The sequence below is a fragment of the Trichomycterus rosablanca genome, chromosome 11 (genome assembly GCF_030014385.1).
Source record: "Trichomycterus rosablanca isolate fTriRos1 chromosome 11, fTriRos1.hap1, whole genome shotgun sequence".
In the NCBI taxonomy this organism is placed as follows: domain Eukaryota; kingdom Metazoa; phylum Chordata; class Actinopteri; order Siluriformes; family Trichomycteridae; genus Trichomycterus; species Trichomycterus rosablanca.
In genome coordinates, this window is record NC_085998.1 from 19262416 (window position 1) to 19290175 (window position 27760).

The 27760-nt window shown below is 39.4% G+C and overlaps 1 protein-coding gene across 1 annotated transcript in view; it reads right to left on the reverse strand.

Annotated features, from left to right (window-relative positions):
* cntn5 (contactin 5) overlaps positions 1 to 27760 on the reverse strand; it is a 221663-nt gene that overhangs the window by 115775 nt on the left and 78128 nt on the right. Inside the window, exons 5-6 of the mRNA XM_063005082.1 lie at positions 11550 to 11645; positions 606 to 809 (exon numbers count right to left, since the gene is read on the reverse strand). Coding sequence (XP_062861152.1) covers positions 606 to 809; positions 11550 to 11645 — 300 coding nt within the window. The remainder of the gene's footprint in view (positions 1 to 605; positions 810 to 11549; positions 11646 to 27760) is intronic.

The following is a 27760-nucleotide window of genomic DNA, read 5'->3' on the forward strand; positions in this document are numbered from 1 at the left end:
TCCCCATTTACACCTGGGACCTTGACACATGACACCAGGGAGGGACAACGACACATTTGGGCACAATTTGGACATGTTCACTGTGGGGTGTACTCACTTATGTTGCCAGCCATTTAGACATTAATGGCTGTGTGTTGAGTTATTTTCAGAAGACAGTAAATCTACACTGCTATACAAGCTGTACACTGACTACTCTAAGTTATATCCAAGTTTCATGTCTATAGTGTTGTCCCATGAAAAGATATAATGAAATATTTGCAGAAATGTGAGGGGTGTACTCACTTTTGTGATACACTGTATAAACTCTCCTACTGCATGTGTCGGAGGGAACGTGCGGTATTCACAGCTCTCCTCAGTCAGAGTGGAGGTCAACATTAGTAATGCAATCGGGTAATTGGATAGGACTAAATTTGGGGGGAAAAATGGGAGAAAATGCAAAAAAAAAAAAGTTAAGTCCAACAAGTTTATGGTCAGGTGTCCACATACTACTGGCCATGTGGTGTAAAACAGTGTCTCCTGATTGTAAGTTGTAGAGCAGCTGGACATTCTGAAGTGTTTAAATGTATGTGCATATAAATGTGTATTGCTTGCATTTATGATCTCACCATCAGTTTTGAGTGTCAGTGGCGTCGGTGGACTTAGGACCCGGGCGTTGGTCACCACATTCTTAACCAGACAGATATAGCTTCCCACATCTAAGGGCTGCACTTTGGAGATATACAGATTGCCTGTCTCTTGGGAGATGAAGCGTCGGCTGTCCTCGACCACGAATGAGGGAAACTCATTGAACACCCAGCTGTAGATAATCTCTAAAAGGGGACAGGGTACAAGGAGAGAGAGAATACAGAAGAGATGGATTAAGTACCTATGCACATCTCTAAGACAGCCCTGTCTATATATGCATCCAAACTCACTGTACTTGACATTTAAAGGGGTTACAATGTAATCGGAAGAATTCTTGTAATCAATGCTGGTTCAAATCCCACCACGGCTAAGTTGCCCTGAGCAAGGCTGTTAACGATCAATTGCTCAAATTGTATTCAGTCATAATTATAAGTCATTCGGAATAATGCAACTGCTGAATGCCACAAATGTAATAAATGTAAAATGTTACAGTCTAAGCACTAATTAACAGACAAACTGTTATGAATTTCATAAAGAAGAAAACTTTTAAGCACTTTAATGTAGTCTTGAAGGTCAAGACTTTATCTCTAACAAGGTAAGTGCAGAGAAGATTGTGGGGGATTTTAGGTGGGTGGAAACAAAGCCTAACTAAGGCAGGACGAAATTCAGTTTGACATAAGCCAATTTCTTTCTAATGATAGGGGCTTTGAAGAGCTAGCAGTGATTTGAACAAGCAGCATTAATTCCAAATCTCATTTGGAGTACTAAAATATGTTTTAGTGCACTAAAATATTAGTGTTTGTTGAATCCATACACAGGCACAGCTCATTTTATTAGAGTGACTGCAGTAATACTACTAATACACCATTTTTTCCCATTTAATTCCATTCATTCTATCCCTACCAAAACACCATTTTTCCTTTACCTAGCAGTCACTAAAATTCATGTATACCGTCAGGGTTGGACTATAGCAGATGAAAGAATTAACTGCATTTCATGGCACATTTTATTCATGTTTTATTTATTTTTGAGGACAGAAGAGCTTCTTAAAGAAGAAGTTACAGGTCTGTGAGAGCCAGAAATCTTGCTTGTTTGTGGGTGACCAAATACTTATTTTCCACCATAATTTACAAATAAATTATTTATCCTACAATGTGATTTCCTGGATTTTTTTTTCTCATTTTGTCTCTCATAGTTGAAGTGTACCTATGATGAAAATTACAGACCTCTCTCATCTTTCTAAGTAGGAGAACTTGCACAATCAGTGGCTGACTAAATACTTTTTGGCCCCACTGTATTTAATATTTTACATTAGTGAGCAAAAATAGAAGCATGCAGAAGCTTTGTTAGGTTATTCATTAGAAACTTCTGCTACGTGGTGCTCAGGTGGTGCAGCGGTAAAACACACTAGCACACCAGAGCTGACATTTCCAACTCGTCGGTTCGAAACTCAGCTTTTTCATCCGGCAAGCTGGGTGCCTACATGAACAACGATTGGCTGTTGTTCAAGGGGGATGCCGGAGGGGATTTCTCATAACTGATGCAATTATGACCTCTGCTGGCTGACTGATGGCGCCTGCACAGAGACAAAGGATAATGAGGATCAGGGTGTGGCTCTCTGTACACAAAGCTGATCTGCATGCAGGTGAAAAGATGCAGTCGGCTACTGCACGCTTGCCGACTGCATCTTTTCACCTTCACTAGGCGAGTTCTCATGCCAATCAGCCTTGTGTATGGAGAGCCACACCCTGATCAGCATTATTCCTCGACTCTGTGCAGACGTCATCAATCAGCCAGCAGAGGTCGTAATTGCATCAGTTATGAGGTCCCTATCCGGCTCCCTACCTGGATAAACCACAACAGCCAAACATTGTTCATATAGCCACCCAGCCCAGCCAGATGGCAGAGCTGAGATTCGATACAATGTATTCGAAATCCCAGCTCTGGTGTGCTAGCGTATTTTACCGCTGCACCACCTGAGCAGCTCTCATAACTGTGTTTGACATTAAAACTTGTGAACTGATGAATCTTGTGTAACCAGTAACTACCTGTTCTGTCATGAATGTAACCAAAGTGTAAAACATGACTTTAAAATCAATTTATCATTATCAGATTAAATAACACAGCCCAGCAGAACTAGGGAAAAAAGAGAACTAAACTGATGAATGGTCAGTCCTACCAAAGCTTATTATTTATGTTTGTTGTCTATACTAAACTCTTCAGACATTTATTGTCAAGGTTATAGAAGTCTGTAGATGTAGAAAGCATTTTACAGTTCACTAGCTTTCAAAAGACTGTATACCATAATGCATTCAATTTATGAAATTTGGCCTCATAATTATAGGCCAGAGGTCTGACTAGACAAATAAACATTTATGAAGGTTAAAAACTTCAGTTGAGGTGAGCTATTTCCCAGCAGTTCTTTGACTTTTCAATTCAAATGAAGCACTAAATAGGTTTTTCTCTCCTGTCTGAACAATATTTTTACTGTTTAATTACTGCATAATTTCATAGACGAGTAACTTTTATGCATATGAATTGCTGTTGCATGTCCAGGTGCTGCATTGTCAGTATGATAATTAATCACAGAGAAACTAAAGCTTGTTTAGGGGATTCAAACAGAAGTTGGATTTTCAAACACAAGGCCTAATGCCATCTGAATTACAAACCCTATTTTCTTACTCTTGCCTGTTACCAATTCACCTGCTCATTGTTGTATCTTTTAAAACACTGAAACTTTAATATTCTATCATATTTTTTCTCTCATTTTTCCCGTCCCAACGTTTTACTGTGTTGCAGTCATCATATACACCGATCAGCCATTACATTAAAACCACCTCCTTGTTTCTACACTCACTGTCCATTTTATCAGCTCCACTTACCATATAGAAGCACTTTGTAGTTCTACAATTACTGACTGTAGTCCATATGTTTCTCTGCATACTGTTTTAGCCTGCTTTCACCCTGTTCTTCAATGGTCAGGACCCCCACAGGACCACAACAGAGCAGGTATTATTTAGGTGGTGGATCATTCTCAGCACTGCAGTGACACTGAGATGGTTGTGGTGTGTTAGTGTGTGTTGTGCTGGTATGAGTGAATCAGACACAGCAATGATGATGGAGTTTTTAAACACCTCACTGTCACTGCTGGATTGAGAATAGTCCACCTGTGACCACTGATGAAGGTCTAGAAGATGACCAACACAAACATCAGCAATAGATGAGCGATCATCTCTGATTTTACATCTACAAGGTGGACCAACTAGGTAGGAGTGTCTAATAGAGTGGACAGTGACTGGACACGGTATTTAAAAACTCCAGCAGCGCTGCTGTGTCTCATACCAGCACAACACACACTAACACACCACCACCATGTCAGTGTCACTGCAGTGCTGAGAATGATCCATCACTTAAATGATACGTGCTCTGTGGTGGTCCTGACCATTGAAGAACAGGGTGAAAGCAGGCTAAAACAGTATGCAGAGAAACAGATGGACTACAGTCAGTAATTGTAGAACTATGGTATGTGGAGCTGATAAAATGGACAGTGAGTGTAGAAACAAGGGGGTGGTTTTAATGTTATGGCTGATCGGTGTAAATGTGCTTATATTCACAAAATTTGGTGGCAGAGTGGCTCAGTGGGTAGCAAGAAGATCCTGGGTTTGATTCCCAGGTGGGGTGGTCCAGGTTCTTTCTGTATGGAGTTTGCATGTTCTCCCTGTGTTTGGTGGGTTTCCTCCAGGAGCTCCAGTTTCCCCCCAGTCCAAAGACATTCAAGTGAGGTGAATTGGAGATACAAAATTGTCCATGACTGTGTTTGACATTAAAGACTTAAACTAATGAATCATGCATACCAAGTAATTACCTGTACTGTCATGAATGTAATCAAAGTGTGTAAAACATGATGTTGAAATCCTAATAAATAAAATAAAGATTTACAGAAATAAGTGAAAATTTGTTCTTTCTTCATTAAATAAAAATTCAAGAGAATTATTTAATCACATATTCTTCTTTTAATTGCATTTTACTAAATGCCAAATATTCTGGAAATGGGGTCTTTAGCAATGAATATTTTGTAAGCCAATTGAATTCCTGCTGCTGTAATGTAACAAAATGTGAAGCACTACAAAGCATGGTCGTGTGTGGCATTTCTGAGCATAAGATTGTTGTTCTGTTGATTTTCTTTCTCTCTAATACGAGAAAGCTCTTTTAAAACGGGTCCACTGACAGTAATTCAATAGACACAATTATTGCTTATTGTTGCACTAAGATTACAATTCCTCTTCACAGCAGCGCTCTTCTTAAACTTCTCATTCAACCTGCAATTCACTTTGTTAATAAATATTCATAGAGGATTCCAGATTGATACATACCCATTCAAAGCATGTAAAGTGGTGAAACAAGAGACAGAAAGTCAATGTTCTAGCACTAACATTTAAATTGAAAGTAGATACAATCACAGAATAATCATTAAGAAATGATCACCTGTGATCCAGCGTGAATCATGTAGTCATCAATCTATCAGACCAAATCAATCAGTGACCAAATCATGATTACAATCACCTGTTGACATCAGCTGTTTCATTCATTTATTTAATTGACCCCATCCCAACTTTTTTTGGAATGTGTTACAGGCCTAAAATGCAGGAATATGTTCATATGCTGTCTGCAGTGAAATAAAAATAATAAAAGTCAATGTAAATGTAAAAGACTCTTTTTTCCATATTGTCCCAACTCTTTCTGATTTGGGGTTGTATATTGTCTAGAGCTACTAATGAGGATGGAAGTATATGTTGAGTCTGGTTTCTCTAAAGGTTTCTTCCTTATAATTTATAACACAAAAGATTTTATTGCCACTGTTGGCTCAACTCGCTCATTAGTGGTTTTTGGACCTGAAATCTGTTGCTCTAAGAAAATGTCTATTGTAAAAAGTGCAATACAAATAGCAGTTATAGCCCATTTATCTTTACATTCATCTTTTCAGTTTTACCATGCTAGTAGTAGTAAGTGGTGATTCATGGCAAATTTGTTTATCTCACAAAGATCAGATCTCTGTTTGGGCTACTTAAGACTTTTTTTGTTGTTTTATTTCAAACAACTTCAAATTTGTAGTTTTGGCTTTGAGCCTAGTGTCAGAGTGTCTGTGTGAGAAAAGGCCTCTTAGTGTCACGAATCCAGCCTCTCTGTGCCCCCATGTGCCACGCCCCTCTCTCTGGGAGTCACATCAAATAATCTCCAACCAGTCCTTCAAAGCTGCCTCCTTATATGTCTTTTGCTCAGACAAGCTTCACCTGTGGCAAATTAGCTGGAGACCAATCACAACAAAGGGGGCGTGGCAGGAGACTGAGAGTCCTCCCAGAGAGAGGGGTGTGGCACTTAGGAGCACATAGTCAAGTCAAATTTATTTATATTGCGCTTTTTACAATGGACATTGTCTCAAAGCAACTTTACAGAATCCAGGACCAACAGACAAAAAACCCTTTTGAGCAAGCCGAGGGCAACAATGGCAAGAAAAGAGAGGAACCAGACTAAGCAGGGACCCATCCTCTTTGGGTGGCCTGGAGGATACATTAAATAAATAGGATTTACACAAACACAAAATTAAATTGAACTGTAAGTTGTAACTAGCAAAAACATAATTAGAGTTCTTAATTATTCAGTCCAGTCTGTGATAAAGTCCGTTGTAAGTTCTGGACATGTTGGTGCAAACACGCCAGGTGTCCATCCCATCTAGTAAGAGCAGCATTGTTGGCACTGCAGTCTCAACTTGCAGTCTTTAACCTCCAGACGGTAAACATACAGGCTGCATACCTGACACTTAGTACTGTGCAACATTTATTTTACAGTCATTCTTCATGACATTAGCCCCAGTTAGCCTACAAACACAGCAAGAACATTGGCAAGACACATTGTTGTATAGGAATACAGCTTACAACTATAAGAGGTATGAATATTATTTTTAATAAAACTTTTTCATTATAACAAGTTCACTGTTTGACTTTTCACTTCAAATGAAGCACTAAATAGGTTTTTCTCTCCTGTCAAAACAATGTATTTTCTGTATAATTACTGCATAATGTCATAGACATTTTTGCATATGAATTGCTGTTGTATGTCCAGGTGCTGCATTGTCAGTATGATAATTAATCACAGAGAAACTAAAGCTTGTTTAGGGGATTTAAACAGAAGTTGGATTTTCAGACACAAGGCCTAATGCCATCTGAATTCAAATACAACAAAAATATTGGCAAAATACATTGCTGTATAGGAATAAAGCTTACAACTATAAGAGGTATGAATATTATTTTTAATAAAATCATCTTTTTTGTTTAAAATAGGACGTCTAACAAGCTCACTATCACGTGTTTACATTCTTTTGATAAAATAGAATGCATTTATTTGTCATATATACATATACAGACGTACAGTACAACGAAATTCTTTCTTTGCGTATACCAGCCTGTTTGGAAGCTGGGGTCAGAGCGCAGGGTCAGCCATCGTACGGCGCCCTTGGAGCAGAGAGGGTTTAGGGCCTTGCTCAAGGGCCCAATAGTGGCTGCATGGCAGAGCTGGGATTCGAACTCTTGATCTTTCAGTTTGATAGCCCAAAATTTTAATTGTTTTAAATGACCAGTTATGTGCATGTTTTAATGAAGAGAAAAAAACCTGTCATTAATAGAACTAGAGCTTAAGCTGATCTATTAAAAAAAGAATATTAGTTTAAAAAATTGACAAACACTCAGACAAAAACTCACCCCATGCTGTGTGAAATAATTCTCTGCATGAGATTTTTACTTCTAATTATCCAGTAAATTGGAGTTCCCAGCTTTAATGTCTGGCTTGAAACACATTTCATTAATTAGTAATAGAATGAAAGGTTAAGGCTAAGCAAGGCAAAGTAGTTAAAATTACGTGGTAATGTTGCCTGCACCACATCCTAATTTAAGCACCCTGAGAAAGTTTTGATTATTGTCACTACCAATATCTCTAAATTTTAAAAATCTGTCAGATTTTACTGTTGAGGGTGGCAGTTTAATAAAACAATGGATTATCATCATAGAATGACATGCTCTGAGCAGAGGAGGGCTAAGATTTGTAAAATGGCTTCCAATATGATCTTTGGAACATAAATAAAGCTTGAACGTGGGAGGCTGACGAAAAAGTGCCAGCACATGGCAAAATTTACAGCTTGCCTGTAAATTTACACTGGAAAGTGAATTAAGACTATTTTCCATTCCTCCCTGCCTTATCTTTCAATAAAAACAACTTTATCCCATAGTTAGATCTTTGCCAGAATTAAAATGTGTAATAACTGTGTAATAAATGTGTAATACCTATCCTACTTAATACATTTACACCCACTGCTAACAAGTTTACAGAATCAATAATATGATTCCAACTTTTCCTTTTTAGCATGACTTTGCCCCTGTGCACAAAGTAAGGACATGGTCTGACAAATTTGGGGTAAAAAAGCTCTAGTGGCCTCTCTAGGCCCTGGCCTGGACTCCATAGGATAAATTTGGAATGGATTTAGATGCAGTTCTCATCTCACAATTCACCGCAATGTTTGATTGGATGGACACAAATTCCCATAGGCAAACTCTAAAACACTGTGGAAAACTTTAACAGACAAAAAACACTGTAAAGCCACAAAGCAGGGACAACTCAATATTAACGCACATCACTTTGCATATTGTACACTGAATTAAACTGATCTCCTGACCTGGTACTGGTACTGCACTGTATGTTTTACTACCTCATATAAATAACTTAAGTATATATACGGTGTAACTGTGGAAGGTGGCGCTATAACATACAAGATAATGTTATGTAAACAAAGACTGCCTGATGCACATAAAATTTGGATTACTGCTTTTGTGTCATATACTACTCCAGCTTCTTTCTGGAGTAGTCATCAAATCTGAAAAAATCTGAAAAAACTTGGCCACCACTGACCAACCAGTCTGCAAAAAGGAGACACAAGACTTGGCCAGCAGGTAGTAATTGCTCCATCCCACCAACCACCACCTCATCCTGATACTCTGACTGGCCTAATGGTGGCGCTATAGTGCAGCGTCAAACTTTGAGGTCCATATGTTCTATCCCATATGACATAGATGCACTGTCTCATGTCTCATGCTCTACAAAAAGTCCCAAGAGGCATATACTGTAGCTCCACCCATTAAGATCTTTTTTTTTTTTTTATCTTTTTATGCATTGTACCCTTTTTTTCTCCCAATTTTAGAGTAGCCAAACCACTGCTGGGGACCCCGACGGCAGTCCACCTTCTTTTTCTCCCATACTTACAACAGTGGATTTGCGCATGAGGTCGGCTTCGCGTATGGAGAGCCACGCCCTGACCGATGCACTTCTCACTTTCTGCACAGGCTCCCTGGGCAATCAAGGTCCTCACACAGCATTGATAACCCAACTCCTTAGTCCAGTCTTTTTCAACCAGCAGACTGGAAGCCAATTCTGTCTGCTGCAGGCATTAGCCAATTGTGCCTGCAAGAGGCGCCCAGCTAATCGGTAGCAGAGCCAAGATTTGGACCCGGGATCTCACACTGTTAGCCCGGACTTTATATCTAATCAAACATTTTTAGTACAACATACATAAAATATTTAAGTTTTTTTTGCCCTACTATAAAATGCAGAGTACATTGTACTCATTTGAGTACACATTTAAATGTGCTAAAAGATTTAAGTTTACTAAACAAACAAAAAAAAGACTTTTCTATCAGATTAACTTAAAGAAGTTAAGTTAAGGTAATTAAACATAAAAACGCCCACCGTTTACGTGTAAGTCCGCCTTTTTTCAGCTTGCTGTTGGTGAATCAGGCAAAAATGATTTTCTTGTTTTCGGGTAGCCATTTGTTTTAACTTTTATATCCTATTGTTGCAAATTACTTTTTACTTTTCATTTAAGGCTTTTTGCAAAAGTAAACTTGTCTTTTGTGAAGTGGAACCTTTGTTAAACTAAATGGACGAACATTTTCTTCCTCATTATGCTATTTTTGAGTAGCATGTACACCAGTCTGATGGGACTTTTTCATCTTCCGTCTAATTTTGGTAAGTGTTGTACTTTACTTAACAATTTTGTTTCAAATAAATGATCTTAATGTTGACACTAAATAAATAATCAAACAGCGCTGCTTTATTTCCCCGTGTTTAGGCTACATGCTAGCATGCTAGCCTTCATACGAAGCAAAGAGTGTGCTGGCTTGCTTTATTTTATTCCTTAAATGAATGGTATTAATGTTGATATTAATACTTCTGTTTCTTGTTTTTTTTGTTTTGTTTTAGAGAGCTGCAGCCAAACGTTAAGAAATCAGCTTGCTGTGTGAAACTGAGTACAGGTTCATGGTTACTGTGAAGAGCTGTTTGTGTTTCATCAGAACTTTATATACAGTTTGTACAGTTTTTAAGATGTTTTCTTGACATGTTGTATTTTAAGTAAATACTGCTGAAGTGAAATAAAGAAAAAGAATGTTATTATTCTGTCTGTTTTTCTATAAACATTTCTAATTGATATTTAAAACGTAATTAACATGAAAACTAAGAAGAAATCAATATTTTTGTCCATTGAGCTCAAGATAATAAGTAGAATTATTGGGGAAACCAGTTGGTATACCAAAAAAAATAAAGTTTAATCAACTTGCCTTTTAGATGTAATAACTGAATGATTTAAGTTATGCTAACTCACGTTTTCATTATACATTACTTAACTTTTTTAAGGCAAGCGGTTTCCCCAAATTTTTTAAGTAGGTTGAACTTATCCGGGCTTACAGTGCAGAAACTCTGTGCTGGTAGGGTGGCACAGTGGCTAAGTGGGTAGCACTGTCGCCTCACAGCAAGAAGGTCCTGGGTTCGATCCCCAGGTGGGGTGGTCCGGGTCCTTCCTGTGTGGAGTTTGCATGTTCTCCCTGTGTCTGTGTGGGTTTACTCCGGTTTCCTCCCACAGTCCAAAGACATGCAAGTGAGGTGAATTGGAGATACTAAATTGTCCATGACTGTGTTCGATATAACCTTGTGAACTGATGAACCTTGTGTAATGAATAACTACCGTTGTTGTCATGAATGTAACCAAAGTTTAAGACATGACGTTAAAATCGTAATAAACAAACAAACTGTGCACCTAAGCCACTTACTTAAATTTTAAGCTAATTTGCCAAATATGCAAAATCAAAATATATCAAAATGTTTGCGTTCAAACTAGTCACAAACACAGACATTCACAAATGTTGCTCTATTTTAAGTGAGGCACGCTCTTCCCTGTTGTACATTATGTTTTAATTTGAAATAATAAATCATTCAGGTGCCTTCTGGAAATTATACCATGATACTACTGCTTATTTCTAAAGGCATAAGACGAATACCCTTCCTTGCATTTCTTTTAAGGCAGCACAGTGGAACAGTTGGTAGGTCGATGCAGCACAGCAACATGGGTCCTGGGGGGACGAGGTTTGATCCTGGCTGTTAGTCACTGCTTCCCAAATACATGCAGAAGGAGGATTGGCAGCTCTCAACTAAAGATGTGAGTGAGTGGGTGTAATGACTTAACATACAAAACAATATAAACCCAGATCAGCTATATTATACTGTGTTGGATTTATATAAATTGGTCTACTTGTTCATGTATGTGTGTGTGCGTGTGTGTGTGTGTATGTGTGTGTGAGGAAAAAAAAAAAACTGTTTTAAGTGGGTTTTATCAGTCAGCTTTGTTCTCAACTGTCGTTAAGTGTTAGTTTTCTGGTTCCACTGTTCCTATTTGATTCCTTTTGTTCATGTTTACCCATGTCCCTCTGCATCTTACCCCATTTAACCTTTAATTACAGAGGCGCTGGACTGAGAAAAAAGAGACAATGAGTGATAGACAGAGAGAGAGTGAGAAAGATAACGAGAAAGTAAGAGAATAGGAAGCTTACCGGGTGAATGTGGAGGAGGCATACACATAAGCACCACTCCCTGACCTTCCCTCACAGATACACCACCTCTCGTCCGACCACTGAAGGCACCTAAATCTGTGAACACACACACACACACATACACAGTGGATTTTAAAACAGAATAGTAAGGGCCAGTCTGACAGAAAGAATAGTGCTAACCCGCAGAATAAAGGTCAATGATTGCATATGAGAGCTTCTGATGAAATGTCAGAAGCCTGGACACATTTAATATGTATCACTTGAGCAGCAAAGAGACAGTCTCTCACAGTGTTTTAAAACTGACCTTTAACCACTGAAGGTTTCGAGGTGTTTGATAAATTAAACTTGTCCACAGCTATCTGTAACTTAAGGGCTCTTTTAACACTAGTGTACGGATTTTGGAGAAAAGAAAAGGGTGTTCCTTATCAGAGGACCCATCACAGTCTTTACAAGAACAATTTATGGTATCTTTTTGGCATCCTTGAGCTCAGGTAGAACAGGGGTCTAATGGGCTAGCTCAACACTTATGAGTTCAAATCCACAGACACACTTGGCCGTGTCTGAGGGAGGGGAGGTCAATTAGAGAATTTCCTTGTTGCAGCTGGAACCTGTGACCTCTGCTGTCTGATCTGCACAAACAAATTGTGATTCTCAGCTCAAATCCAGATCTGTGCCCAACTAGATCTAAAGGTAGACTGTGCACAGTCTGATAAATTTGAGTTTTTTTTAACACCCAATCAAAATAACCTAGATTAAACAAAAACCATATTACTAATTTTGTAATTCATCCACATTTTGCTGATTTCACTTCATGCAATCAGGCAATCAGGTTTATTAAATTTACTTTAACCATAGGCGCCCAGGTGGCACAGCGGGATATTCCGTTTGCACACCAGCACTGAGTTTCTGAACTATCTAGTGGGCATAATTGGCAGTGCCCGCAGCAGATACTAATTGGCCACCGTATCTGCAGGGTGGGGCCGGACTATGTGTGGGTGGGTGGGTCTTCATACGCTGTGTAAGAACGGAAGAGACGCCTGTGCAGAATGCATGGGCGAGAAGAGGAGGGCTGTACATGTGTCGGAAGAGGCGTGTGCAGCGACGTGCTCTCCTCGGATCCAATCTGGTATCTCTCAGCAGCAGAAGACAAAATTGAGAGTGCTAAATTGGGAGGAAAATGGGGAGAAAATGCATTAAAAAAATTCTAAACTTGTAGGTGTTTGTTACCTAATCTTACTAAGTGAAAGACCTGAAAATACAAAGACAGATGGGAACCAATGCTCATTGCAACATATCGTTGCTGTCCGATGAAAAACATGTATCTCCACTTTTAGCAGTTTTCACTTTTTTAAATGTGTTAATAGTGGGTATAAATCTGTCTGTCCATAGCAGCTAATATTGAAATGACCAATGAAAAGATGAAAGATCACGCAATCTCTTTAACAAGTATCTCCATTGGCTACTAGATTAAATGTGCCGACTCTGCTCATGCTAAAACATGCATTTATACCTGCAGTATTTAAAAGAACACACAACAGGCTGTGCACGAAGTTGGACTTGCTCTTGGGATTCACCAAAAGAAATCCGTGTATGTCCCTGTTTGCTGTATGTCCTGTCTACAATACATGTAAGTCCATTTTACATATGAAACCAATGGACTGATGACCTGATAAAGACATTTTTATTTCTGTGCTCAATTGTATCTGTGGTTTGTTTGCACCATAACTGTCAGGGGAAATCGATTTTTCTTTTTCTTGAAAGTTGGGTTTTTGGAGACTTGTTTTTCATCTGACAGCAATGATATGCTGTTACTCATCCTGTGTACAGACATAGAAACCACAGCTTTTTCCCCATTGAAATTAACTGCTCTGTTTGCGTCACATCTCAACAGATTGCCAACCTAGCATGATGTTGGCTCCCAGTTACATAGGAAATGCTTAAAAAAGACTGCACCAGAATAGTTCATGCTTTGATCATCACAGAGAGATGCACTTCTTTATTTTTTATTTTCAACAGCAATCCAAGTGCAATCATATTATGTCTATTTGTTTTCAAATTTGTGGCAACAGTGACTGTGCCACTGTGCACAAAGCAAGGTCTAAAAAGACATGTTTTGAATTGTTTGGGATGAAGAAAGTCCAGTGGTCCAGCGGATCTTAACCCCACTTCAAGCTTTTTTACCTAACATTAATAGAATGCCATATATACATATACTGATGTACAGAACTACAAAATGCTTTCTTCGCATATCCCAGCTTGTTTGAAAGCTGGGGTCAGAGTGCAGGGTCAGCCATTGTACACCGCCCCTGGAGCAGAGAGGGTTTAGGGTCTTGCTCAAGGGCCCAACAGTGGCTGCATGGCAGAGCTGGGATTCGAACTCTCAACCTTTCAGTTACATTTACATTTTCGGCATTTAGCAGACACTTTTTATCTAAAGTGACTTACAGTACTGTGATAATATACAATTTAAGCAATTGAAGGTTAAGGGCCTTGCTTAAGGGCCCACAAGAGCAACTTAGCAGTGTTGATTACTATTCCAGTACATTAACCACTGGGCTACAACTGGGCTGCAACTGCCCAGCAAATAGCCCAAGGTCCTACCCACTATGCTACCAAATTACTACTGTAAATTAGTACCTGACCTTAAAAATTCTTTTTAGACTAAATGGACACAAATTTCCACAGACACACATTTTGTAAAAGGTCTTGCCCGAAGAGTGAAGGTCGAAGTGGGGGAGAGAGCCCATGATTTTAAAATAGTAAGTCCAACAAGCTCATGGTAAGATTTCCGCATGCTCTTGGCCATAAAGTGAAAACTTTGAATACATTCACATGAGAAGCGGCAAAACCGCTTTTGCACCGTCTGTGCTCTTGTTTCCTATGGAGTTAGGTGGCCGCTTAACATGCCGCTGCGCTTCCATAAGCGGCGTGCACCGCGTGAGCAAAACGGCGATTTCGCGCGAAGGCTCACAGTTGTGCCACACCACTGTTTGTAAACAACATCGGTAATGCTAATACTACAATCACATCTAAATTGCAAAGAGAGAGTCCAAATAGATGGAAAGATCAGCAGGTGGAATGCTCACAGTTAATCTGCCCCAACAAAGTGAGTTGCACAGATCACCGTAACTAATTAAAACAGATTAGGAAAATTACTTACATCACACATTTGGCTCACTGCCTGACTCAGGCTCTGATTTACTAAGGATTTACATCTGGGAAATGTGTGCAAACTTAGTGACAATTCAGGTGCAAGCTTTTTTCTAACAGGGTCTATATATATTCTAAATAATAAGCACAATGACACGTTAAGTCTATTTTGTGAAGAAATATATAAATATATACATATGATTTGAGATGTTTCTAGCTAAGTGCAAATTACAGGTATTACAACTCATTTTAATAATGCCAGTTGTGTGTGTAAATTAGGAGAGCACAAAAGCTACAGTTCTGGCAATTAAAAGTGTTAGAAAAAAATGCATATTTGTAACTGTGTGAACAACTAAAATAAACTTATGACTTACACACCAATGTAATTAATGCAATGTTTTTGCAGGACTAATGAATGTGTTTGTTTAAACCATGTCCCACCCACTTCCTGCAGAATGTCAGGTCTACCATCAGTTACTGTAATGTTCTGTATGTCTTACTGACCCTACATATCACAATAACTGCTAATATTGGTCATGGCTTATCACTATGTAAAATTTAACATCTGAAATGTTAAATTCTCAACATAAGATTGTTAATGATTAAGCACTACAATACATAATATTGTGCAAAGATTCAGGAAATACAGAGAGATTTGTAAGAAGACAGATGGGGTCATTATGGTTTTTCAAGATAGGCTAGCTGAAAAACATGTCATATTGAAAATGTGCAATATGCAAATAAGCAGTTGAAGTCTTATATCAAGCAAAAATAGGCAAAACTTCCAGTTGCAAAACTACAGTAGTATTAGTATTTTCAGGTTTAAAAGTGTAATTATTGTCCCAGCTTTTTGAGTGTGTTGCAGGTATTAACTTGTAAATCTGTTTATAGCTGTAAAATGCAAGAGACCTTTCTTTTGTACGTTGTAAGATTTAATGTGAGTTGGATTAAATTCTACATGGCTCAAACCAAGCCTGGCCATGTGTTCATTTAGCTAAACTGGTTTACAAGTTAATTGTTTATTTGATTGACAACGTTTTTGCTGTAGACGGAATTACTATTAAGAACAGTCAGTGTTATTATCTACAGTGAAAATTACATTTGGATGCACCGGTTTAACATCATTTATGTATTACCATTTAAAATAGATAGAATAATTTAAATACTGCATAAATTTAATACTTCATTAAACAATTCTGAGCTTCAAAGTTATACTTTTTTAGCCCTGCTTTATCTGGACCCCCCAGATCAGTGACAGATTACTCAGCTACATCTGCCTTCTCTGTTGAGGATCAAAACAAAACCAAAATAGCTTATTTACTTCAGATGAATGCCAATCAAAGCAGCATCTCACAGCAGTGAGCTTCTCAAGCTTAAAATAGTTTCAATTTGTACCTAACCACGTAGGCTAACAGATTTGTTGGTGCTATGTGTTCATTGCAAGGATGGTGAAGAAAAAAAGCTGGGCCATTAGTGATGGTCCTACTGATACATTATGGTGTGAATTTATAATTTTTACAGGAACACTGAAAATAGCTGCACTGCCCTGCGGCTGGGGTTTTTAAACACTTTTCTACCACAGTGTTTTTGTGCTAAAATAGTCATTTTGGAGAATAACTAAACCCATTGTATGGTTACATTTATTTATTTATTAGGATTTTAATGTCATGTTTTACACACTTTGGTTACATTCTTGACAGGACAGGTATTAACCGGTTACATAAGACTCAGCAGTTCACAACTTTAATGTCAAACACAGACATGGACAATTTTGTTTCTCCAATTCACCTCACTTGAATGTCTTTGGATTGTGGGAGGAAACCGGAACTCTCAGATGAAACCCACATAGACAGAGGGAGAACATGCAAAGTCCACACAGAAAGGACCCAGACCACTGCACTTGGGAATCAACCCCAGAACCTTTTTGCAGTGAGGCGACAGTGCTACCCACTGTGTAGATAAATGTACAGTATGTGATGCACATAAACAAGCTTACTGGTCATGTTTATGTTTAATACTGAGCATGTTTAATGAAATGCCCAACAGAACGGTCATGATATGAAAAGAGGCAGTTAAAAAGTGCCATTCTTGATGAAAAAATTAGTCAATAGAAGTCCAACACTAATGTCTGGCAACATTTTGTAACCAAAACAGTTAATCCAAAACTTACTGAGGATACTGAGTGCACCTGAGTCAGTAGTGAGCAGAAGATTTTAAAACCCGCAGAAGGGCTTTCTCAGTACTGTGCATTGAATCAAAACTGAAAAGCTTTTTTTTTCTTTTTTTTTTTAAGGTATCACTGCGTTTGAGTGGCCACCAGCCTTTGTAAAAGCTTAGCTACAAAGGAAAGGTTAGAAAATTGGTCGGTATTAATCAAAATTGGCTGTATCCAGACCAGGTTTTTATTTTAATGAACAGGAGTGATGGCAGGTATTTTAAGGCCCATAGGCCTTTCCTGAAGCAAGAAACAAATGAATAACAAGATAAATAGGGCAGGATAAAATGGAGCAGCTTTGAGGTGACAGACACAAGCATTAGCTTTTAGCTCAGAGATACAGCCTGGCTCAGTAGGGGAAAAAGTAGACAAAGTTTTGTGCTCTGGGTTTAAACACATGTAATTATGATCAGGCATGGAAGGAGCTGATGGGAATTGATGGTGGATTTTATTAATTCTGTCATTTAAAAGTCTGTGAAAAAACTTCACACTACTCAACAGTGTTAAAGTAATTGGTTGTCTGGGGCTTAACGAGTTTATTAATAGTAGCAAAAAGTATTTTGGGCTTGTTTCCAGAGCCATTGATAACAGACGGGATGTATGCAGAGCAGGCTTAAAAAAAGCAGTCTTATAAAAGGGTCATTCTTACAATTTGGTGCCGTTTGTCTCCCCAGTACTGATCATTCTATTTATTAAGTATATTTTAAACAATACAATTTCTAAACATCTTTCTGAAATAATTAACACTTTTAAATACTAAACACAATGTTTTCTAACCCCCCCTCCCCCCGTTACTGTATACATTTTACACTGTTTTTATCTCTTAGATACCAGAGTTTTTCCCATGTCCCCAGTGCTGTACATTCTGATTTAGTGATGGATATATGAGGGTTTTATATATATATATATACTACAGTATATATATATACAGTATACTGTATATTTAAGCAATAGAACACGAGAGGGAGTGTGTTATCGCGAATAACATCACGGCTGTGATTCGGTCGCAGGCACGAGCCGAAGGCGAGTGCCGTAGACCATCACAGCCGTGATGTTATTCGCGATAACACACGACCTCGAGTGTTCTATTGCTTTTATACAACAGTTTTTACAAAATAAAGAAAGAAAATAAATCAACGAAGCCCTGAATTTCATATTAATTATGCTTTAATATTAACAATACCTTCCGCCAAAAAGTAGTTCCACAGCGAATGAGTTGCTATGCAACGGTAAACATTCCCTACCTGTACAGTAGGCTAAAAAAAAAAGGCATATAGTTTAACATTACAAAGTTACGCTAGTTTGGAATAACAATAATAATCGAATATAAATAAGGGAAGTGTGCAGATGAACATATATAAATAACGCAATAACTATTTTAATTCTTAATTAATTTTTTTTTTAGCTTTTTCTCATTTTCCTTTCATCTTCGCTTATTCGCTATAACACCCTCCCTCTCGTGTTCTGTTGCTTAATTAAAATATAGAATTTATTTATTTATTAGAGTTATTGCGTTATTTGTATATGTTAATCTGCACACTTCCGTTCATTGTGCAGTTAGAAAAAAAAGGCTGCTCTGTAGGATGTGCATCGGCATCAAACAGTCCGGCTCGCTTCGCTGGTGGCCTCTGTACTGTGTCTTCTGGGTCATGTTCTGCACTGAGGACTGCACTCCACCTTTTTCTGTCAGCTAGTGTGGGTCTCCAATAGCTTTTTAACGAGCCCTCAGACCTGTAATTAGTTAATCTATTTAGAGTTCTAAAATACATATGCTAGTTTAAGGTCACTTGATAACTGGACATGCACATTTCTTTTATTTCTTCTTACCGGTGTCCAGTAACAGACATAATCTCCTTTGACTCCAGACCGGCATCGGACAATCTCTGAACTGCTGTGGCTCGCAAGCAGTGGTTGGTGTATATGCGGCTCGTACCAGCCTCTCTGCATATCCGTGGAAGCATAGTTGCAAGCTGATTTACTCCCAGAGGACTCGCGATGTACCACACTGCATCTGCTGCACACGCTGACTTTTTGGGATGTAAATAAAAGGCTGGAGCATTCAGTGGCATTTTGCTCAGATATTTTTCTAATGTTGCAACTGGGCATAGGCTGTCTCCGGGTTTGGCAAACATGAATCCCCTATAGTTTTCACGGTCTCGCTCCATAACGTCTTTGTGGATTTTTGTTTCTTCATTAAATGACAGCGTGCAGTATTTTGTGCCGTTTTCATCTGTTTTGATAACAAATGACTCTTTTGTAAGTGATCTGTTGCCCTCCTTACCTCGCCGCCCAAAATGAAGTTGAATATCGAACCAAACTTTGTTCAGGAGTCCTCTTGGATGGTTGGGATTACATGCGTTAGATTCCCTGATCATTTTCTCATCTGCGGGTGAAATCGATGGATGATGGGTTGTTTTGTCTCTGCCTGCGCGTCTGATTGATTTAATTGTTCCAAGGAAGACGTTGTTTGCAGGCTTAAACTCAGGGTCATTTTTTAAACACCAGGAACGACTAAGTGGAGGTTCGTTAAAGTACCTGTTGAGCCCCGTGCGCAGTCCGAGATAACTGCTGATACTATAGGGCTCACCTTTTGCGGCACGGATAGAGCCATAGAAGTGTCGAAGTATTAAGTTCAGCTCAGCCTTTTCAATTGTCGCCAAATTAACCTGAATGTCATTTTGTAACAGCCAGTCTGTAAAGCACTTCGTAGCCCATCTTGTTTGCCGAATTGTATTCTGTTCGTTTCTCGTCAATTCCAGCGTAATCAGCTGTTCTTCTGTCACTGCAGCCGACCTAACAGTGTTTACCGAAACAGAATTTGATGTGCGTTTGCTTTCACACTCTTCTTCAGAGTCTGACCAAACAGGCTTCAGGTCGAATGTAATCTGAAAGTAATCCATTGTATCAATTTCTGGATGCGTATGAGTACTAATAGACCTACAAAACAACCGGCGGCTTGTGTGCGTGAAGCTTGTCGTCATGGCAACGTGTGAGCGGAGTAATACAGTTATTGTGTGAAAAGCCCGTGCTGTTGTCACGAATATCAGCACGGTTAGAAGGCTTCTCAACCAATCAGATTGTACGGTCGGAACTACCTGTTGTATAAATATATATATACAGATTGCCCGACTGCGTCATGCTTTCTCTTCACCAATGCCGATCCCTGCTCTGACTGAGGAGAACGAAGCTAACCCACGCCCCCTCCGACACGTGGGCAGCATGCCGTATGCATTTTATCACCTTCACTTTGACGAGTGCAGTGTAGCTCAGCGTTGTGTACGGAGATGACACACCCTGAGAGCATTCTTTTCCCATCTCTGTGCAGGTGCCATCAATCAGCCAGTAGAAGTCGTAATTGCACCAGTCACGGGAGACCCCATCCGACTTAGTCACACCCATAACTGAACAACGGGCCATTCGTTGTTCATGTGGCCGCTCAGCCTTAGCCAGTAGGCAGAACTGAGATTCAATAAGATTTATTCGAGATCCCAGCTCTGGTTCCAGCGTGTGTTTTTACCGCTGTTCCATCTGAGCTGCCTTTATGGCTGATTATAATGGTTTTTCACACGTCCTTTAAGTTGCTGTCCACCCTGTTATTTTTTACTACTGTCTCTTAAAAAGAAGAGCTTTTTGGAGAGAAAACAACTGTGGAAGATGAGTGACTAACTTTTAATTTTAATGTTGTTTTTTCCACATTTTATCCTAAAAGTCTTATATGGTCAACTATAACATGTCCACCCTGTTATGGGATATATGAAAAAAAGCAATATGATTTGATCATTTTAAAAATAATCATACTAAAATGCAGAGAATTATTTGCCTGAATTCACTGTTATGCTAGCATGGTTTTGCTCACTAGCTAGCTAATGGCTAATTTTATGTCAGAATGTCCACACTGTTATGGTCCACCCTGTTACAACCTAATACGAAACAGGGTGGACATCAGAGTGTATATGAGGTGCATGTGTAATTTATATAGCTTTATTATTCAGTTTGGTTATAATAATAACAGAAATATTGATGTTATGTGTGCATCATTTGAAGAATGGCCTTAAGTGCAGCTGCAAGACATAGACACAACAGTTATGCATTTGTCCGTAACAGGGTGGACATCCTGGGTCAGAGACTGCATAAAAATGTTTTAATAAAACCTACAGTTTGTGTGCTTGAGCTTGACCAATATTAGTTTGGAAAATGTCCTTTTCATAATAAAACATTAAAAAACATAAAGACATTGTTTCATTTTCAAAAAGTTTTAAGGTCCAAAAGGCACCCAATCCCAGGAATGACCCAAAAACTCATGAGGTCTGTATATGCCAGTATAGGCCAGTTGTTTATTTTAATCGGGTCTCTAAACGCCTTCCAGTGGTTTTTAGAACATGGAGTTAAGGTGTATATAAGAAAATACAAAAAAGCTGAGAGAAAAAAGGCTGGTAAAGGTTGACACAGATAACCAAACTGCAAATCTTATTTGGGAGACATTATAAAAAAGAACCACTTGACTGGAAAAGACAGTTATGCTTGGAGGAGTTAAAGCTAAATGAGGAAGAGGATGGCAAACAACAACTAGACTAGATACAATTAAAGGAATAAAGGACAATCTATTACGAAGTCAGGAGATCCAACCAGAAGACATGATGTTTTAAGGTAGCACTATCCATATAGTTGCTAAACGCCTCTGCAAGCCCTTGTTACAGCATATCAAACACTCATTGTGGATGCTGAAGGATTGAACAGCATGAGGGAGGCCTAAGGTAGACTGGTGGGCGAGTATCAACAAAAGATCGCCCACTCTCTACTATCCAAGGACATGAAGAACCTACCTCAATGCAAGAACCTAAACCCATGCTACCTGGGACCATTAATCCAATCATGCATTCATCCATCCATCCATCCATGTATCATGTTTCTTTGTTAAAACCTGTTGTTTCAGGTGCCCAGGTGACACAGCAGGATATTCCGCTAGCACACCAATGCCGAGATTCTTAACTCCTCGGTTCGAAACTCAGCGTTGCTGGCTGGGTGCCATCTGGCAGGCACTAATTGGCCACCGTATCTGGGGCCGGACTATGTGCGGGGTGGGATCTTCATACGCTATGTAAGGACCCTGACTGGCAGAAGAGACGCCTGTGCTGAATGCAGGGGTGAAGCGGTGTCAGAAGAGGCGTGTGCAGTGACGTGCTCTCCGCAGATGCAATCGGGTATCCCTCAGCAGCGGAAGACAAATTGAGTGCGCTAAAGCAGGGGGGCAATGGGGAGAAACCTATTGTTTCAGGATCGATGGCCATGGACTTCACAGCAATGGCTCCCCCTAAACCCAGAAATATAGATGGGCAGCCGGTTCACACTGTCAAGGTCCTGTTGCTGAAGAGGAAAGATCGAGTACCTCATTAGGTAGTAAAGGTTATGGCCCAGAGGAGTGTTGCTGGGTTCCTGCTCAGGATGGGCTTGACCCCCTTCTTTGTCAGGAGTTCCATGCCAGGTACAAAACCAAGCCAGAAAGGGGGCTCTCACTTAATGCACTATTGATGCTCGCACTGGTCTGAGCCTTGTTCCGTTTCCCACCTGTTTTTAGTTTTAGCTTTTACATTATGTTGATTTCATGCATCTGTTTGGAGTGTGTTTTGCCTTGTTTTGTTCTACTTTAAGCCACCTGTGCTTGCGGAACAGTGCGTGGTATTAGTGCAATACAAGAACCTGTACTGAGCATTTTCCTGAATCTACCGCTACCTGATCACTGCATGTTGAACTTTAATACTAAGATACCGCCTAGCCCTTGTATACATGTTTGCTGTTTGATTGACCAGTATGTGTACCACGACTATGTATTTGGATTCTGCGTTGAAGTGCTTGTTTGTTATCTCCACTTTGATTTGTATTTTTATATATATCAGCCATAACATTAAAACCACTTCCTGGTTTCTACACTCACTGTCCATTTTATCAGCTCCACTTATCATATAGAAGCACTTTGTAGTTCTACAATTACTGACTATAGTCCATCTGTTTCTCTGCATGCTTTGTTAGCCCCCTTTCATGCTGTTCTTCAATGGTCAGGACTCTCCCAGGACCACCACAGAGTAGGTATTATTTAGGTGGTGGATCATTCTCAGCACTGCAGTGACACTGACATGGTGGTGGTGTGTTAGTGTGTGTTGTGCTGGTATGAGTGGATAAGACACAGCAGCACTATGGAATGATCCACCATCTAAATCAGGGGTGTCAAACTCATTTTCACCGAGGGCCACATCAGCATTATGGTGGCCCTCAAAGGGCCGATTGTAACGTATCCTGCTGTGATTGCAGTCACATTGCTGTTTTTCTTGGAGGCTGAATTCTGCATTTATATTGTCCTACTTTACCACAGACACGGCCTCATAACACAAGAGACGCACTGGTTTCTCTTCCTGAAGCACAAACTTGTTTTCACTTTCATTAAATTTCCTCCTTATGCTTAATTTTCTTAATTATCTTCTTGTACATTTTAGGATCATGTGTAAATATGTGTAACATCATCTACTGGCAGGCTGTGTCACTTTGCAGGTCACAAAATCAGCCTGCATTTTGAAAGATGCAGTTTATTTAGGATTTTACAGTGTATTTTTAAGACAATCATTCTGCCCTCACTAATAGTTTATCCCCCTTTCTCAGCTAGACAGACAGACAGACAGACAGCTCCCTTCAGAATACAGTCGGTTTATTTGCTCCCCAGCTGTGTGATACACTGTGTGCATCAAAATGAAGTAAAAATACAAACAATAAAAACAATAAAGAACCTAATACAGTAAAAAGCACACAGCTGTAGTCAAGTGTTACATCTGGTACAATATGAGATTTAACCAAACGTAACGTAAACGTAGTAACGTAACAGCAGTATTTAATTACGGTAAATTTTTAACTAAAACGCTGTGATATACTCACTAAACATTTACAAACAACTGAGAATATAAACACCACTACTTACAGACAATGCTTGGGTATTATATTGCAATATAATTATCTGTATTTATTTATTATTGTTTACATTACATTTACATTTTCAGCATTTAGCAGACGCTTTTATCCAAAGCGACTTACACAGTGAGCGGAACACAATGAGCAATTGAGGGTTAAGGGCCTTGCTCAGGGACCCAACAGTGGCAACTTGGTGGTGGCGGGGCTTGAACCGGCAACCTTCTGTTTACTAGTCCAGTACCTTAACCACTGAGCTATCACTGGCCCACATTACTGACTATGCTACCCCGCGTTCTTTTGCCGTAAAAGTCACATGGCTTCTTAGCGAAGGTTAAAGTTAGTTACCATGACTACGATGTCACGTTGTCTCTTAAAGGCGCAGGAACGCATTAAATTATAAGCGCGTCTCTGTAACGACTCGAACCATCACAACAATCCTACAGTCGTTTAAGCTCTCGCGGGCCGGATCAAATGACGCGGCGGGCCGGATCTGGCCCGCGGGCCGTGAGTTTGACACCCCTGATCTAAATAATACCTGCTCTGTAGTGGTCCTGTGGGGGTCCTGACCACTGAAGAACAGGGTGAAAGCAGGCTAAAAAAGTATGTAGAGAAACTGATGGACTACAGTCAGTAATTGTAGAACTACAAAGTGCTTCTATATGGTAAGTGGAGCTGATAAAATGGACAGTGAGTGCAGAAACAAGGAGGTGGTTTTAATGTTATGGCTGATCAGTGTATGTGTGTGTATACTCTTTATCGCCTTATTGTCTATATACCGTCCTACTTGCTAACGTACACTGGATAAAAGCCTTACACACAAGTTCTGTTAGAAGGATAGAAATAATATTGGACAGTATGTAACCTATGCATTTGGGAGGGTGAACTCCTTTAACAAGCTGTCACCACAAATAATAAGACAGCTTTTAAATAATGAAAAGCTTTTAAACCTACTTGTCATGAAGCTTGTCATTGATTGCTCAGTCACTGTCACAGCATTATTTTTTTCTTGTTCCCGATATCAGTGTCTTGTTTACGGCCCCTCAATTTCCCCATGACATGTGAATTATAGCCAATCAATGATTCATGCTGTTGTGTACATGAGAAAATTGGTTTTTGTTGTTCCTTTAGAATGAATGAAGATATATAAATAAATAAATAAATAAATAAATACATTTACAGGAATATTTTTGTAGGAATTAAACATAAAGAGCTGTACAATCAGTATTTATATATTTTTTTTTGGTTAAAAATGGCAGTAACTTGAGGATTTGAGGAAAAAAAGGTGCAGTGCAACTATTTTCCTAGATTTAAATGCTTCTAACATTTTAAGCTTTTGATTAGGAAAATGGATTTACATAAAACACAAGCTACAGCTAATAAAACATTCCAAAGTTAATTTCTGAGGTATCTAGCACTACAAGTTAAAATAGAATAGAATAGAATAGAATGCCTTTATTTGTCATATATACATACAGTGTATCACAAAAGTGAGTACACCCCTCACATTTCTGCAGATATTTAAGTATATCTTTTCATGGGACAACACTGACAAAATGACACTTTGACACAATGAAAAGTAGTCTGTGTGCAGCTTATATAACAGTGTAAATTTATTCTTCCCTCAAAATAACTCAATATACAGCCATTAATGTCTAAACCACCGGCAACAAAAGTGAGTACACCCCTAAGAGACTACACCCATAAATGTCCAAATTGAGCACTGCTTGTCATTTTCCCTCCAAAATGTCATGTGATTTGTTAGTGTTACTAGGTCTCAGGTGTGCATAGGGAGCAGGTGTGTAGTACAGCTCTCACACTCTCTCATACTGGTCACTGAAAGTTCCAACATGGCACCTCATGGCAAAGAACTCTCTGAGGATCTTAAAAGACGAATTGTTGCGCTACATGAAGATGGCCAAGGCTACAAGAAGATTGCCAACACCCTGAAACTGAGCTGCAGCACAGTGGCCAAGATCATCCAGCGTTTTAAAAGAGCAGGGTCCACTCAGAACAGACCTCGCGTTGGTCGTCCAAAGAAGCTGAGTGCACGTGCTCAGCGTTACATCCAACTGCTGTCTTTGAAAGATAGGCGCAGGAGTGCTGTCAGCATTGCTGCAGAGATTGAAAAGGTGGGGGGTCAGCCTGTCAGTGCTCAGACCATACGCCGCACACTACATCAAATTGGTCTGCATGGCTGTCACCCCAGAAGGAAGCCTCTTCTGAAGTCTCTACACAAGAAAGCCCGCAAACAGTTTGCTGAAGACATGTCAACAAAGGACTTGGATTACTGGAACGATGTCCTATGGTCTGATGAGACCAAGATTAATTTGTTTGGTTCAGATGGTCTCAAGCATGTGTGGCGGCAATCAGGTGAGGAGTACAAAGATAAGTGTGTCATGCCTACAGTCAAGCATGGTGGTGGGAATGCCATGGTCTGGGGCTGCATGAGTGCAGCAGGTGTTGGGGAGTTACATTTCATTGAGGGACACATGAACTCCAATATGTACTGTGAAATACTGAAGCAGAGCATGATCCCCTCCCTCCGGAAACTGCGTCGCAGGGCAGTGTTCCAGCATGATAATGACCCCAAACACACCTCTAAGACGACCACTGCTTTATTGAAGAGGCTGAGGGTAAAGGTGATGGACTGGCCAAGCATGTCTCCAGACCTAAACCCAATAGAACATCTTTGGGGCATCCTCAAGCGGAAGGTGGAGGAGCGCAAAGTCTCGAATATCCGCCAGCTCCGTGATGTCGTCATGGAGGAGTGGAAAAGCATTCCAGTGGCAACCTGTGAAGCTCTGGTAAACTCCATGCCCAGGAGAGTTAAGGCAGTTCTGGGAAATAATGGTGGCCACACAAAATATTGACACTTTAGGAACTTTCACTAAGGGGTGTACTCACTTTTGTTGCCGGTGGTTTAGACATTAATGGCTGTATATTGAGTTATTTTGAGGGAAGAATAAATTTACACTGTTATATAAGCTGCACACAGACTACTTTTCATTGTGTCAAAGTGTCATTTTGTCAGTGTTGTCCCATGAAAAGATATACTTAAATATCTGCAGAAATGTGAGGGGTGTACTCACTTTTGTGATACACTGTATACAGGTGTAGAGTACAACAAAATTAGTTCTTCACATATCCCGGCGTGTTTGCAGGGGTCAGTGTGCAGGGTCAGCCATTGTTAGGCGCCCCTAAAGGGCCCAACAGTGGCTGCATAGCAGAGCTGGGATACAAACTCTCAACCATTTAATTGACAGCCCAAAGCTCTACCCACTGGGCTACCACTGTCCAACAGTTCTACCAACAAGTTAGCTTGTTGGGGCATATAAAATAAGGTTACATACACTTAGGTTGACCTGTTTAAAACTCATAACTATCCCATACACAGATTCCAAGTCAACAGACTATAGTTTTAACAAGTTGGTTAGGATATCTACTTTGTACATGACATCAGCAAAGATCATTTTAATTATAATTATTTAATTATTAATTATTTTATTAAGTTGGTTAGAATATCTACTTTGTACATGACATCAGCACAGATCATTTCAATTATAATTATTTATTCATAATTATTTTATTATTATATTTATTTAATTCGCTATATTAAAGTTCCACTGGGTTAAAACTTTACATACACCAGATTGATTGTGCCTTTAAATAACTTGAAAAGTTTTAGAAAATAATATAATGTACCAATATCAACAGTAAAATGTGTCTTGGAATGGCCGCTATAAAGCCCTGACTTCAATTCCAATATAAAATAGAAAATATATGGGCAGAACTGAAAAAAAGTGTGTAAGCTAGGAGACCTATAAACCTGATTCAGTTACACCAATTCTGTAAGAAAGAATGGGCCAAAGTTTCAGCAACTTGCTGTGAAATG